Raw genomic sequence first — 17,381 nt, forward strand, 5'->3', positions numbered from 1 at the left:
CCAGAGGGTGGGAAGTGGTATCTCATTGTTTTTTTTTTTTTTCAGATGAAACAATTTTATTTCACATTTGTCTTTAAAACCACAAGGACACTATTGTCTTCATATAAAAAGGTAAGTACACATACCTATGCTTTCTAGAAAATGATCATGTAGACCCTCACAAAGAAATAATGCATCCTATTATATCGTTTCAGCCAGGTTGCTTGGAAAAAACTCACATCGGAACTGATTCCTTAAACATACCATTGTTCGTTGTCTTTTTCATTACTGAGTTGTATTTGTGTTTTTCTATATTCTAGATAGAAATCCCTTATCTGCTTATGGAATAGGAGAAAATGAAATTTTCTGCTATGTGAGAAGTGAGCTATTCCATAAGCTGTCTTCTCACTTTGCTAATAGTGTCTTTTGAAGCACAAATGTTCTAAATTTTGATGATGTGCAACTTGTCTGCTTTTCATTTTGTTGTGTGCTTTTGGTGTTATATTTAACAAACTATTGCCTTATCCAAAGTCACAATGATTTATGCCTGTATTTCCTCTTACGACTTTTATAACTCTAGCTCTTACATAGGTCTTTAATCCATTTTGAGTTAACTTTGTATATAATCTGAGGTACAAGTTCCAATTCATCCTTTTGCAAGAGTCCCAAAACTGTTTATTGAAGACCAAATAACTGGTGTTTTTTTTTTTTTTTTAAACTTTGCGTTCTGGTTTCTAACTCAATTTTTGCTTTAAATATTTTTCTCCTTCCTTTCAGTTCAATTTTGTTAGATGCTTAATTCATGTTTTATTCTTTATTGTCGTTCATATAAGTATTTAAGGCAGTGAATATTTTGATTATGGTGTTAATATTCTATAGATTCTGATATGTGGTATTACTATTACTGCTATTGTTTTCTAAAAATTCTGGAATTTAGATCTTTATATCTCCTTTGGACCCTAGAGTTATTTAATGAGGATATTCAAACATTTTTTCCAGGTTAAAAGGCCATTTTTATTTTTTGGTTTTGTAATTAATTTCTATTTATGTAATTTTTATTGCATTGTTTTTGTCAGAGATCGTTAATTGAATTATTGCTACTTTTTGGAATTCATTTGAGGTTTTGTCTGTGGCTCTATAAACTGTCTTTAAAAAATGTTCTATAGGAACTTCAAAGTAAAGTGTATTCATTACCATTATTAAAACATACTCATACACACAAATGTACACATTATTTTGATATTTTCTATCCTTCCTTTAATCACTTGATCTGCCTTGGACTGACAAAACCTTTTCTTCTTATTTTTTTTTATTTTAATTTTTTGAGACAGAGTCTTGCTCTGTCGCCCAGGCTGGAGTGCAGTGGCCAGATCTCAGCTCATTGCAAGCTCCGCCTCCTGGGTTCATGCCATTCTCCTGCCTCAGCCTCCCGAGTAGCTGGGACTACAGGCGCTGCCACCTTGCCCGGCTAGTTTTTTATATTTTTAGTAGAGATGAGGTTTCACCATGTTTATCAGGATGGTCTTGATCTCCTGACCTCGTGATCTGCCCATCTCGGCCTCCCAAAGTGCTGGGATTACAGGCTTGAGCCACCGCGCCCGGCCAACCTTCTCTTTTTATTAATGTGTTTGTTTCTTCGCAGATCTTTTATAGTTTCTACTTTGAGAAAATTTGTTTTATGTGGTACCCAGATATTATAGATCTTTTTTATTATACTTTAAGTTCTGGGATACATGTGCAGAACGTGCAGGTTTGTTACCTAGGTATACACGTTCCACAGTGGTTTGCTGCACCCATCAACCCATCGCCTACATTAGGTATTTCTCTTAATGCTATCCCTCCCCTAAGCCCCAACCCCCCAACAGGCCCTGGTGTGTGATGTTCCCCACCCTGTGTCCAAGTGTTCTCCTTGTTCAACTCCCACTTATGAATGAGAACATGCAGGGTTTGGTTTTCTGTTGCTGTGTTAGTTTGCTGAGAATAATGGTTTCCAGCTTCATCCATGTCCCTGCAAAAGACATGAATTCATCCTTTTTTATGGCTGCATAGTATTCCATGGTGTACATGTGCCACATTTTCTTTATCCAGTATGTCATTGATGGGCATTTGGGTTGGTTCCAAGTCTTTGCTATTGTGAATAGTGCCACGATAAACATACGTGTGTGTGTGTCTTTATAGTAGAATGATTTATAATCCTTTGGCTATATACCCAGTAATGGGATTGCTGGGTCAAATGGTATTTCTGGTTCTAGATCCTCGAGGAATCACCACACTGTCCTCTACAATGGTTGAACTAAGCCAAACTAAGCTTCATAAATTTTATAGATTTTTAAAAACTATTTTGATTGTAGGTTTAATTTTTATAAAGTAGCCTGCATATTGTTTAATTTTGTCCTCCTGAATTCTGTTTTTTTGATATAAGGATCATGCTGTTTTGGTCACATTAGCCTCCTATGCCTTTGCCTATCATTTCATTTTCAATCATTCTGAAATACTTTATTTTAGCAATTTCTCTTATACACAGAATAGAGTTGGGTTTTGCTTTGAGAGTCAATTTAAAGTATGTTTCTTTTAAAAGGTTCATTAAGCTCATTTACATTTATTAACATAACTGATGTGTAGGCCTAGGTGTGCCATATGACTTTATGTTTAATATGTAGTCTGCCATTCTCTTTCTGATCATAGGAAGTTTACATAATGCTAATATCTTAATACTTTTAGTCTCTTCTTTCGACAGTGTCTTTTGTTCCTTACTATATACAATGAAATTAACTTGTAAACTTTATTCTCCCTTTTCCACCATTCAATATTACTATTTTTTCAAGAATATTCTTTCTTTATCCTCTTAGACAAGCTTAAGCTTCTATTTGACTTATTTGCTTAATATATTCCTTTTCTCCTAAGTGTCCCTAAGAGATAAACAGAAATAGACTTCCTACTTTCTTCCTTTTCCCATTGATTGGTTAGTTATTTGCATATTATTAGCATATATTGCATTTAGGTATTATCCTGTCACTTTTTTTTTTATTATATTTTAAGTTCTAGGGTACATGTGCATAATGCGCAGGTTTGTTACATATGTATACTTGTGCCATGTTGGTGTGCTGCACCCATCAACTCGTCATTTACATCAGGTATAACTCCCAATGCAATCCCTCCCCGCTCCCCATGATAGACCCCGGTGTGTGATGTTCCCCTTCCGGAGTCCAAGTGATCTCATTGTTCAGTTCCCACCTAAGGGTGAGAACATGCGGTGTTTGGTTTTCTGTTCTTGCGATAGTTTGCTGAGAACGATGGTTTCCAGCTGCATCCATGTCCCTACAAAGGACACGAACTCATCCTTTTTTATGGCTGCATAGTATTCCATGGTGTATATGTGCCACATTTTCTTAATCCAGTCTGTCACTGATGGACATTTGGGTTGATTCCCAGTCTTTGCTGTTGTGAATAGTGCTGCAATAAACATACGTGTACATGTGTCTTTATAGCAGCATGATTTATAATCCTTTGAGTATATACCCAGTAATGGGATGGCTGGGTCATATGGTACTTCTAGTTCTAGATCCTTGAGGAAGCGCCACACTGTTTTCCATAATGGTTTAACTAGTATCCTGTCACCTTTAGCCCCACATTCTGATCCTAGTTTAGTTCTACAGTAAATTGATATTCAATGCTTTTCACTTGTATTTTTGCTAAGTTTATTCTAACATTTTCTTGATTATATGAACTTCATCTTCTAATAGAAACCCCAGAAAGAGCCATGGGAACAATAATCCCTGAGTTTATGTTCAAACTCTGTGCTTATCGCCCTTATACAAGTACAGATTGGTTGCCATAAAATTCCTGGCTCATCTTTATATTTCTGAGTTTCTTGTAAGTGTTCTTTTATTACTTTCTGGTATAGAAAGTTGCTATTAAGACTGATGCCAACTTGATTTTTTTTCGGTGGAGGAGGAGGAACTGGTTACCTGAAGGATTCTTTGTTTATTTTGAAGGTCTAACAACTTTACTAAGATACTTTTTGGAATTTACTAACATATATGCCTTTTCAATATGTAGACTAAAATCTTTCATTTCTGGGAAGTTCATTTAAATTTTAAATCTTCTACTCTGAAGTTTACTTTTTTCTTTGGGATTCTGCTTATAATATAATCTTCTTGGTCAGTCTTCTATGCCAATTTCTTTCTAACTCTTTTACCCCATTCTTTATTTTTGTTTCTTTTGCCTTTCCGATTTCTAGCCTTTATGTCCTTTATAATGATTTCTGTATTGTTCATTTAAAAAAAATCTCTGTAACTTAGTCTTCAAAATAAGTGACTGTTGCTTCAATTTCTATCCAGACTTCTCTCAGTTCCTATTTCACACCTTCTTGTGGTCCGGGTATATTTTCTCTGAGTTTATTTCCTATTTGTAGTATTCTTTCACAATTAGTTTTATGACTTTGAAAATTCTTGAAGACATATTGTGTTGGAATTTTTCTCAATAGAGACAATTTCCTAGTGAGTTCTCTTAGAAAAAGCTTGACTTTTCAGGGGTTCCTTTTTCATATTTCTCTATAGGTCCAGCAATTTAGTCATTAGTTATGATTCACATTTGAACAATTTGCCTTTTTTCAGTACCAGAGATTTAGCAAGATTAGGGTAACTTGCCCAGATTCTCCATCTGGGGACTCCTTCCATTGCTACAATAATGAAGATTGCTTTATCGCCTGCCTCACCTTTCCTCTTCACCTTTGTTCGGCATGACTTTTTGCCCTGTTTCTTCAGATCTGTACATAACAACTATCCCTCAGGGTTATGTCCTCTCTTTCTAGGCATGACTGTCAGCTGAGGATTTGTAGATTCTGATACTCCCCATTACCCCCTGCCCTACTCACCTACTTTGCTGCTTGGCCTTTACTTTCCGCATTGATGGGGCTGATTCATGGTGTTGTCTTCCACTCATTTCCAAGGTGTTGTGTGTTTTTTTTTAATGTGAGATGTTTCTGACTCTCAGTTTCAATGAAAGTATACATATCTGAGCTTATATTCCTCCTCCTTGTCACTTTGCATGGTTCTCAGTGGAGACATAAGAAAATTAGGATCTAGACGATCACTGTTTAGTCCCAAATACATAATTCAGATATGGTTCCATGCACCCTTTTCTTAATGTAGTTCCCTTTGCATCCTTTTTATTCTTTCTTCAGATACGTACTTGTTGAAAAGGATACCAAAAGCTTCTGAAAGTTTTATCTGTGCCTTGATCAAATTATGTTTTAGAACTTCTCGCTTTCACAGACTTCTCAAGGCCATCACCACCGGTCGATGGTTAACACTTCACTCCATTCAGCCCAAGGGGTTACACAGAGATAAAACATACAGAATGCCCTCCTTCTCTGGGTATAGATAGTCAAGGTGCATGTACAGAGAGTGAGAAGACTGATAAATGTTTGCAGACTTGAACTGAATTAAATTGACCCAAACTCCTGTTTGACTCTGTGTTTTAAAATTCTCAGCCTTGAGAAGAATAAATTCAGGAAAGGAAGGTAAGACCTAAGAAAGGAGAAAAGTAGAAACTCTAATCATTTAACATTTATTTAATTTTTCTGTAGTCAAAACACTACTACAGCTAACTGTGTGGAAGACATAGCCTGTTACAGAATCTACCATTGATACGGGGGCACAAAAATGTTCAAGTGCTGATGAAAAAAATGTGTCATCAAAATCTTGTGGAAGCTTCGTGCAGGAACAGCCTTTCTCTTAGAGAAGGAGCATGAAATGTTAAGTAGTAGGTGGCATTTGTGTGGAAATGTGTGGACTTTTACCAGTCAGAGATGGAGAGAAAAGTCATCCCCCACACAGTGGTCGTAATCATTAGGGCCCTTTACTCCCTGTTGCCTAGTTCTTCCTTCCTTCCTTCATTCCCTTTCCCCGCTTCTGTGGCCCAGGCTGGCATGAGTGTGGTGATCTCGGCTCACTACCAACCTCTGCCTCCCTGGTTCATGTGATTCTCCTGCCTCAGCCTCCTGAGTAGCTGGGACTACAGGCACCCACTACCACACCCAGCTAATTTTTTTGTATTTTTAGTAGAGACGGGGTTTCACCGTGTTGCCCAGGCTATTCTCGAACTCCTGACCTCAAGCGATCTGCCCACCCAGGCCTCCCAAACTGCTGGTATTTCAGGCCTGAGCCACCGCACCCGGCCTATTGCTGATATTTCTATCCAAATGAAGGCCTCTTCATCAGAACAGCCCTGGCTGCTTCTCCAGTTGTACCCTGGAGTGAGTTACCTGATTGATGAGTTTTGGCCTTCAGTTTCTCTTTTAGGACACATCCTGTTCTATTCTGTTTGAGATTCTGGAGACTATGATTTTTTTCTTTGGAGTTTCACTGACACCTCAAAAAGTAATCTGTACATAGTGGGTCTTTACTAAATAGTTGATTGTTGAATTGGTTTCCAGAAAAATAGATAATATGAAATTGCATCTTTAGAGAATATTGAGTTTTGGGCTTGATGAATCAGAACAGGTACAGTCTTGGGGTCTGAGAGTGGTTTGAAAGCAGGTGAATGGCTGGGAAACTCGGAATCCAACTCATATAAGATTTTAATAGAGGCAGTTATATCTAGCCCATTAGATCAAAAATTTCCTGAGGTTAAGGGTTATCACTGTCTTACTTACCTAGCACTGTGCCAGGTCCAGAGTCAGTAATTAAGATGCTTTCATTCATTCATTTTACAGATATTAACTCCTCAGAGTACAGCTAAAGACATTTGGGATGAAAAAGAGTGTAGAAAAACAAATGAGAAATGTATTTTAATTACCTCACATTGTATCTCCCACACTTTCCAGCATAGTGTATTTCAGTAAAAATGTACAGTGCACATAGTAGATGGCCAATAAAAGTACACTGTCTTTCTTTTTTCTTCCTTAAAGCTCAGAGAATAGCATGCTCACCAATCTAAAGTAAAGCATTTTTACAGACCTGTAATGGGGCTCACTCAAGGTGTTTTTTCTCCGACTTCTGAGCTCCTGGAAGGAGGGAATCAGACTAGTACCTTTGAGTTCCTCCTCTGGGGACTCTCAGACCAGGCACAGCAGCAACACATTCTCTTCCTGTTGTTTCTGTGGATGTACGCGGTCACTGTGGCTGGGAACCTGCTCATTGTCCTGGCCATTGGCACCGACACACACCTCCACACCCCCATGTACTTCTTCCTTGCCAGCTTGTCATGTACAGACATCTTTTTCACCTCCACCACCGTGCCCAAGGCCCTGGTGAACATCCAGACCCAGAGCACGTCCATTTCCTATGCAGGGTGCTTGGCACAGCTCTACTTCTTCTTGACTTTTGGGGACATGGACATCTTTCTCCTGGCTGTAATGGCCTATGACCGCTATGTGGCCATTTGCCACCCACTCCACTATATGATGATCATGAGCCTCCACCGCTGTGCCGTCCTGGTGGCCGCCTGCTGGACCCTCACGAGTCTTGTCGCCATGACTCACACCTTCCTCATATCCCAGCTTTCCTTCTGCTCTAAGATCATTCCTGACTTCTTCTGTGATTTGGGACCGCTGATGAAGGCGTCTTGCTTTGACACCCAGGTCAATAAGCTTGTGCTCCTGTTCCTAGGGGGAACAGTCATTTTAATCCCTTTTATGCTCGTCCTGGTCTCTTATATCCAAATTGTTTCAGCCATCCTCAGGGCGCCCTCTGCCCAGGGAAGGCGCAAGGCCTTCTCTACCTGCGGCTCTCACCTCGTTGTTGTTGCTCTGTTCTTCGGGACGGTGATCAGGGCGTATCTGTGCCCCTCATCCTCTTCCTCCAGCTCAGTAGAGGAGGATACAGCGGCTGCTGTCATGTACACAGTGGTGACTCCCCTGCTGAACCCCTTTATTTATAGCCTGCGGAACAAGGACATGAAGGCTGCAGTGGTTAGACTTCTCAAGGGCAGAGTCTCCTTCTCACAGGGCCAGGGCCAGTGACTTCTGCTGAGAAACTGAAGGTGTTCTCCTTCCCCTCCAGTGAGGGGCTTGACAGAAATTTCTACCTCAAAGTGTCTCATTTCTGAATCCCACATATCCCTTATCAGCACTCCCCTCCCCAAGTGCCCACGGCAAGTTTGGTATTATAAAGGGAAATCAATGTTTTGCTTTGTGCTTAATCTGTTAAGAGCTCCTTATGTGCTTATTTAACTTATTAATAATTTTTCAAAAGGAGGCATGACTTTTGCAATGCTTTTAATTCTAAAAGCCTTTTATATGCTAGTTTATTAAAACTTAATGAGGTCATGGAAAGTGGGCTAATGACAATATTTAGCAATGAAGTCAATCAGATGGCAAAGACTTTACAAATTTAAGTGAACAAGTGTATGTTTTCCTACAAAAATAGGAAATTATACAAATACTTATTGTCTCAAGGTTATGAATCAAAAATATTTGCAGCTATTAAAACACAGCTGTCAACGATATAGGAGGGATCTATGTTCTCTTAGTAAAAAGATTTACAAACAATTTGTAATGAGATGATATAATAAATGTAAGTTATATATTATGGTAACTAGTGTGTAGTTATTTCTTTTTCTTTTTTTTTTGAGATGGAGTCTCACTCTTATTGCCCAGGCTGGAGTGCAATGGCACCATCTCAAGCTCACTGCAACCTCTGCCTTCCAGGTTCAAGCGATTCTCCTGCCTCAGCCTCCCAAGTAGCTGAGATGATAGGTGCCTGCCACCACGCCTGGCTATTTTTTATATTTTTAGTAGAGACAGGGTTTTACCATGTTGGCCAGGCTGGTCTTGAACTCCTGACCTGCGGTGATCCACCCACTTCGGCCTCCCAAAGTGCTGGGATTACAGGCATGAGCCGCCACGCCCAGCCATGTGTAGTTATTTCTAGCTTTCTTCCTTATCTGCTTAAGTCGTGGCTGACTGTGAGTGTTGTGTGTGTGTATCTGCCTATAGCCCATGCAGGTCTGGGTCAAAAACTGGGATGCCAGCCATCTTGAGGAATTTGACAGAGAGTTGTGGACCACACATATTTTTGCTTCCTTGTGCTGAGTAGCACACCCCATCTCCCACAAGAGGGGTAAGGCTGTCAGTGGTAGTGACTTGGTCCAGGAGGCAGAGGATGCCTTCAGAAAGGAGGAGACTGTCGAGAGAAACTGAGGAGGTACATGAGATTCGTGTTCAATGCAATCCATGCCTGTGCTACTTAGATCCATTTGCAGTTCCCCATTGTATCCAGCTCTCATCCTATGATTTGGAGCCTCTATGTGTTGTTAAAATGAATTCAGCCTCATTCCTTCTCAAACAGGGTGGGTATATGCCCCATAACTCAGAATTCCCTTTAAGTTGGTGGCCAGTTAGGAGATGGTAAGATTGCATAAAAGTGTAATCAAAACAAGATACAGTCCATACTACTGTTGGTTGTCCCAAAGCTGTAATTGCAGATAATTAGCTTGACTCTCTACTACCTATTGAATGAATTAGACCTTCAACTATTAGAGGTTTTAGTTATTCTGCTTTTTTTGTGTGTGTTATGACTAAAATGCTTATTAGCATTTATTACCATCTATGGAATTAATATGAAAGTTCATGGCATAAGCCATAAATCTTCATGGTAATCAATATCAATTATCTCAGTTAAAAAATGACTCATCTTTTTCTGTTGGTCTACTACATGAAGAGCATGAAATGGTCAGGGGCAGTTGGTTTTATTTTAGTGGATTAGTTAAAGAGAGGTAAGGCTTCCACACTTCACTTGAACTGGTAAAATGATGGAAACAGTAAAATGTGATAAATTATGTATATATGTTTAATGTAACACCTACAGCAGCCGCTAAAAAACTACACAAAGGGATATACTCAAAAACACAATAAATGAATCAAATGTTAAAGCAACTCACAAGAAGGCAGGAAAAAGAAAACACATAGAAACAAAAAATAAAATGGCAAATTTAAATATGAACATATCGTTAATTATATTACATGTAAAAGGTCTCAATGCACCAATTAAAAGACAGAAGTTGGCAGAGTGGATTCAAAATAAACATTACCCAACTCTATGTTGTCCACAAGAAGCTCACCTCAAATATTACAGCTTAGGTTGAAAGGAAAAGAATGGAGAAAGAAATATAAACATCAATGAAAAGAAAGAGATGTGGCTATATATATTTCACATAAGTGGATTTCAAAGTAAAGAAAATTACCAGTGACAGGGATATTATAATAAAGGATTCAATCCACCAAGAAGACATAGCAATCCTGAAAACGTATTCATCATACAGTTGAAATGCAAAATATGTGAGAAAAAAACTGAAAGAGACATAGACGAATGTTCACAATTATGGTTGAAGACTTCAAAACCCCTCTCTCAACAATGATAGAATAACTAGACAGAAGATCAGTAAGGATATGGGATAACTCTACAACAGCGGTAACCAACAGTATCTATTTGACATTTATAGACCACCCCCTTCAATAACAGCAGAACTAACATTATTTTCAAGTGCCCCCTGAATATATACCATGATAGATCATATACTGGGGTATAAGACAAACTCCAACAAATTTAGAATAATTGAAATCATACATCATACGGAGTGTGTTCTCTGACCACAATGCAATCAGCCTAGAAATCAATAATAAGAAGAAAATCTCCAGACACTCAAAAACTAAACAACACATTTATTAATAATCCACGGGGAAGTCACAAGTATAATTTTTAAAAAAATCGAGCTGAATTAAAATGAAAATATAACGTATCAGAACTTGTGGAACAAAGCTAGAACAGTGATAAGAAGAAAATATATAGCACCGAATACATACATTAGAAAAGAGGAAAGTCTCAAATCAAGAATCTAAGTTCCCATTTAAGAAGCCTAGACAAGAGCAAAATAAATTCAAAGCAAATAGAAGCAAGTAATAATGATAGGATCAAAAATCAATGAAATTGAACATAAAAAACAACAGAGAAAAATCAATGAAGTGAAGACCCGGTTCTTTGTAAAGATGAATAACAAATCCCTAGCAAGATTGACAAAGAAACAACGGAGAAGACAATATAAGAACTGAAATAAGGCATATCACTACAGACCCTGCATACATACAAGAGATAGGAGGATACTATTAGGAATTCTAAACACACAATTTTGACAATGAAGATAAAGTGAACGAATTCCTCAAAAAATACAAACTACCACAACTCATCCAATGTGAAATAGATCATTTGAGTAGACTTACAGCTCTTAAGGTAATTGAAATAACAATTTCATAACACCTCAAAAGAAATATATAGGTCCAAATAGTTTCACTGGAAAACTCCATCAAAAAGAGGAATTAACACAAATTCTACATAATCTCTTCCAAAAACAGAAAAGGAGAGAAGAGATTACCCTGATGCCAAAACCAGATGACGAGTACAGACACAGAGAACTACAGACCAATATCCTTATGAATATAAATGCAAAAATTCATAACATCAAATTCAGCAATATATAAAAGAAATTACATACCATGATCAAGTGGGGTTTATTCCAGGTATGCATGGTTGGTTCAATAGTTGAAAGCCAGTCAATCCAATCCAGCATACTAACAGCCTAAAGAAGAATTACATGATCCTACTAATTGATACAGTAAATGGATTTGACAACATTTAACACCCTTTTCATAAATTTTTTAAAATAAACAAAACCTCAGACGGAGAGGAATGAAGAGGAATTTCCTCAACTTGATAAAAAGCATCTACAAAAAACCTATGACTAACATTATACTGGAGGTTATGAGGAAAGACTAAATTTTTACACATGAAAATTGGGGACAGATCAAGAATGTTCACTGTCATTACTCTTATTCAATAAAAAACTGGAAGTTATGTCCAGTGTAATAAGATAAGGAAATAAAAGGCATACATGCAGAAATAAAGAAATGAAATTGTCATCATTTTCAGATGACATGATTCAGAGGACATAGAAAATTCCAAGAAATGTCTTTAAAAATCTAAAAACAAAAACAAAATGTAAAAAATGCTTATGTGAGTTCAGAAAGGTCACGAAATGCATGATAAACATACAAAAATCAGCTGTATATCTATACAGTAGCAATAAGCATGCAGACACCAAACTTAAAAATACAAAAGCATTTACAATCACTCAGAAAAATAAAACAGATGTAAATGTTAAAACAAAAATCTTAAAAACACATGTACACAACTTTTTTTTTTTTTTTTTTTTTTGAGACAGAGTCTTGCTCTGTTCCCCAGGCTGAAGTGCAATGGTGGGATCTCAGCTCACAGCAACCTCTGCCCCCTGGGTTCAAGCAATTCTCCTGCCTCAGTCTCCCAAGTAGCTGGGACTACAGGTGCGCACCACCATGCCCAGCTGATTTTTGACATGTACGGGATTTTTATGTTGAAAACTACAAAACACTGCTGAAAGAAATCAAGACCTAGATAAATGGAGAGACAGAATATGTTCATGAATTGTGAAATTTAACCTAGTCAAGTTGCCAATTCTCCTCAATTTGAGATTTAGGTTTAATTCAATTCCTATCAAAATTCCAGCAGGATTTTTTAAGATATAAACAAGATTATTCTAAAATGTATAAGAAAATACAGAGGGGAGGGGCCACGATGGCTGACTAGAAACAGCTGCAGTCAGAGGCTCCCACTTAGAAGAACGAAAATGGCAGCTGAGGTATCCAGGTTCTCTCACTGGGACTGACTAGGCAGTTGGCATAACCCATGGAGCATGAGCAAAAGCAGGGTGGTACGATGGCCCACCTGGGAGCCACACAGGGCAAGAGTAGCTCCCACCCCCAGCCAAGGGAGGTGGGTAGTGATGGTGCTACCCTGCCCAGGGAACCACACTTTTTCCCCGGATCCGTGCAACCCACAGATCAGGAGATTCCCTTTGGGAGTCCAAGCACAGAGCTGTGCAGACTCTCAGCGGCCACTCAACTGGAGATTGCCTAAGACTATCGAGTTTCGGGGGGAGGGGCTTCTGCCGTCATCACTGCAGCTGGTGGCTGCCTAAGAAGACTGAGCTCCCTCCCGGGCGCGGTGGCTCACACCTGTAATTCCAGCACTTTGGGAGGCCGAGGTGGGTGGATCACCTGAGGTCAGGAGTTCAAGACCAGCCTGGCCCACATGGTGAAACCCTGTCTCTACCAAAATACAAAAAAAAAAAAAAAAAAAAAAAGCCAGGCATGATGGTGGGTGCCTGTAATCCCAGCTACTCAGGAGGCTGAGGCAGGAGAGTCATCTGAATCAGCAAGGTGGAGGTTGCAGTGAGCCAAGATCATGCCACTGCACTCCAGCCTGGGCGACACCGCAAGACTCTGTCTCAAAAAAAAAAAAAAAAAAAAAAAACCACACACACACAAAAACAACAAAAAACAAAAACAAGGCTAAGCTCCCAGGGGAGGGGTGGCAGCCATCACTGCGGCTCCAGTCGGCCATTTTTCCCCTGCCAGTACGGGGGACACTGGACAGTTTGGATGAATTTCCTACAGCACAGCACAGCGGCTGTGGCGGATCATGGCCAGACTGCCTCTTTAGGCTGGACCCTGACCCATTCCTCCTCGTGGCTTGGCTCCCTGCAGGAATTTCACCAACTCCAGGCAAGAGTTTAGGGACAAAACTGATCTCCCTGGAACTGAGCCCCTGGGTGGAGGGGGGGCCATGGTCTCCGCGGATCAGCAGACTTCGTCTTTCCCCCTGCTGGCTCTGAGGAATCTGGGCAGTCCAGATGAGTGGGTTCCACCAATTGCAGCATACCCCCTCAGCCAAGGGGCTGCCAGAGTGCTTTGTTAAGCAGGTCCCAGATCAAGTGCCTCATGACTGGGTGAAAACCCTCAACAGGGGTCGCTAGACACCTTATACTATAGTATTCCCGCTGGCATCAGGTCAGTGCCCCTCTGGGACAGAGATCCCAGAGGAAGGAGCAGGAAGCCATTTTTGCTGTTCTGCAGCTTCCTCTGGTAACACCTCCAGGTGTAGGAGGGACCCAGGAAACAGGATCTGGAGTGAACCACAGCAAACGGCAACAGCTCTGTGAAAGAGGGGCCTGACTATTAAAAGAAAAACAACCGGAAAGCAAAAACCACCACAACAAAAAAGTCCCCCACAAAAACTCCATCCAAAGGTCCGCAACCTCAAAGATCGAAGCTAGAGAAACTCATGAAGATGAGAAATAATCAATGAAAAAATACTGAAAACTCAAAAAAGCCAGAGTGCCTCTTTTTCCTCCAAATGATGGTGACACCTCTCCAGCAAGGGCACAGAACTGGGTGAAAGCTGAGATGGATGAATTGACAGAAGTAAGCTTCAGAAGGTGGGTAATAATGAACTTCACTAAGCTAAAGGAGCACGTTCTAACCCAATGTAAAGAAGCTAAGAACCATGATAAAACATTACAGCAACTGTTAACCAGGAAAACCAGTTTAGAGAGGAATGTCACTGAGATCTGATGGAGCTGAAAAACACAACATGAGAACTTCACAACACAACCACAGTATCAACAACACGAGAACTTCACAACGCAACCACAAGTACCAATAACCAAACAGACCAAACAGAGAAAAGAATTTGAGCTGGAAGACTATCTTGAAATAAGACAGGCAGACAAGATTGGAGGAAAAAGAATGAAAAGGAACAAACAAAACCTCCAAGAAATGTGGGACTATGTAAAAAGATTGAACCTCTGATTGAAACAAGTATCTGAAAGAGATGAGGAGAATGGAAACAAGTTGGAAAACACACTTCAGGGTATTATCCAGGAGAACTTCCCCAAGCTAGCAAGACAGGGCAACATTCAAATTCAGGAAATACAGAGAATATCATAGGATACTTCACAAGAAGATTAACTCCAGGACACATTATCATCAGATTCTCCAAGGTCAAAATGAGAGAAAAAATGTTAATGGCAGCCAGAGAGAAAAGTCAGGTCACCTACAAAGGGAAGCCCATCAGACTGACAGTGGATCTCTCAGCAGAAACCTTACAAGTCAGAAGAGAGTGGGGGTCAATATTCAACATTCTTAAAGAAAAAGTTTTCAACCCAGAATTTCATATCCAGCCAAACTAAGCTTCATAAGCAAAGGAGAAATAAAATCCTTTACAGACAAGCAAATGCTGAGAGATTTTGTCACTACAAGAGCTCCTGAAGGAAGCACTAAATATGGAAAGGAAAAACCCGTACCAGCCACTGCAAAAAACACACCAAAATATAAAGACCAATGACACTATGAAGAAACTGCATCAACCAGTGTGCAAAATAACCAGCTAGCATCATGATAGGATCACATTCACACATAACAATAACTTTAAATGTAAATGAGCTAAAAGACACAGAGTGGCAAATTGCATAAAGAGTCAAAACCCATCCGTGTGCTGTATTCAGGAGATCCATCTAACATGCAAAGACACATATAAGCCCCAAAAAAAAGGGATAGAGGAAAATTTACCAAGCAAATGGAAAGCAAAAAAAGTAGGGGTTGCAATCCTAGTCTATGACAAAACGGACTTTAAACCAACAGACATCAAAAAAGACAAACAAGGGTATTACGTAATTGTAAAGGGATGAATGCAACAAGAAGAGCTAATGATCCTAAATATGTATGCACCCAATACAGAAGCACTGAGATTCATAAAAGAGGTTCTTAGAGACCCACGAAGACATTTGAAGTCTCCCACTATTATTGTGTGGGAGTCTAACACCCCGATCTAATCGAGACAGAAAATTAACAAGGATATTCAGGACTTGAACTCAGTCCTGGATCAAGTGGACCAAATAGACATCTATAGAACTCTCCACCCCAAATCAACAGAATATATTTTCTTCTCAGTGCCACAGGGCACTTATTCTAAGATCGACCACATAATTGGAAGTAAAACACTCCTCAGCAAATGCAAAATAAATGAAATCATAACAGTCTGTCAGACCACAGTGCAATCAAATTAGAACTGAGGATTAAGAAACTCACTCAAAACCACACAACTACATAGAAATTGAACAACCTGCTCCTGAATGACCCCTGGGTAAATAACAAAACTAACACTGAAATTAAGAAGTTATCTGAAACCAATGAAAACAAACAATGTACCAGAATCTCTGGGACACAGCTAAAACAGTGTTAAAAGGGAAATTTATAGCATTAAATGCCCACATCAGAAGGCTGGAAAGATCTCAGATCAACACTCTAACATCACAATTAAAAGAATTAGAGAAGCAAGAGCAAACAAATCCAAAAGCTAGCAGAAGACAAGAAATAACTTTAAGATCAGAGTGGAACTGAAGGAGGAAGAGACATGAAAAACCCTTCTTCAAAAAAAATCAATGAATACAGGAGCTGTTTTTTTTTTTTTTTTTAAGTTAACAAAATAGATAGACCACTAGCTAGACTAGAGAAGAATCAAATAGACAAAATAAAAAAATGATATAAGGGGTATCACCACTGACCCCCCCAGAAATACAAACTACAAAGAATGCTATAAACACCTCTACACAAATAAACTAGAAAATCTAGAAGAAATGGATAAATTTGTGAACGCATGCACCCTCCCAAGACTAAACCAGGAAGAAGTAGAATCCCTGAATAGACCAATAACAACTACCAAAATTGAGGCAGTAATGAATAGCCTACCAACCCAACACTGCCCAGGACCAGATAGACTCACAGCCGAATTCTACCAGAGGAACAAAGAGGAGCTGCTACCATTCCTTCTGAAACTATTCCAAACAATTGAAAAGGAGGGACTCCTCCCTAACTCATTTTATGAGGCCAGCATCACCCTGATACCAAAACCTGGCAGAGACACAACAAAAAAAGAAAACTTCAGACCAGCATCCCTGATGAACCATGATTCAAAAATCCTCAATAAAATACTGGCAAACTAAATCCAGCAGCACATCAAAAAACTTATCCACCACAATCAAGTCAGCTTCATCCCTGGGATGCAAGACTGGTTCAATAAATGTAATCCATCAGATAAACAGAAACAATGACAAAAACCACATGCTTATCTTAATAGATGCAGAAAAGGGCTTCAATAAAATTCAACATCCCATCATGTTAAAAACTCCCAATAAACTAGATATTATCTCAAAATAATAAGAGCCATCTATGACAAATCCATAGCCAACATCATACTGAATGGGCAAAAGCTGGAAGCAATCCCTTTGAAAACTGGCACAAGACAAGGATGCCCTCTCTCGCCACTCCTATTCAACACAGTATTGGAAGTTCTGGCCAGGACAATCAGGCAAGAGAAAGAAATAAGGGGTATTCAAATAGGAAGAGAATCTGTTTGCAGATGACATGATTCTATATTTAGAAAGCCCCATAGTCTCGGCCCAAAAACTCCTTAAGCTGATAAGCAGCTTCAGCAAAATCTCAGGATACAAAATCAATGTGAAAAAATCAC

The 17,381-nt window shown here is 39.3% G+C and overlaps 1 protein-coding gene across 1 annotated transcript; it reads left to right on the top strand.

Moving 5' to 3' along the window:
• Positions 1-6,907: 6,907 nt before the first annotated feature.
• Positions 6,908-7,945, top strand: LOC105471833 (olfactory receptor 1P1). The gene has a single exon (XM_011724582.2). The coding sequence runs from the start codon at positions 6,947-6,949 to the stop codon at positions 7,943-7,945; it is 999 nt and encodes a 332-aa protein (XP_011722884.2). The 5' UTR covers positions 6,908-6,946.
• The last annotated feature ends 9,436 nt before the right edge of the window (positions 7,946-17,381 follow it).

The sequence above is a fragment of the Macaca nemestrina genome, chromosome 17 (genome assembly GCF_043159975.1).
Source record: "Macaca nemestrina isolate mMacNem1 chromosome 17, mMacNem.hap1, whole genome shotgun sequence".
NCBI lineage: Eukaryota > Metazoa > Chordata > Mammalia > Primates > Cercopithecidae > Macaca > Macaca nemestrina.

Coding starts and splice junctions, on each gene's coding strand:
- LOC105471833 (XM_011724582.2), top strand. CDS start 6,947: ATGGGGCTCACTCAAGGTGTTTTTTCTCCGACTTCTGAGCTCCTGGAA.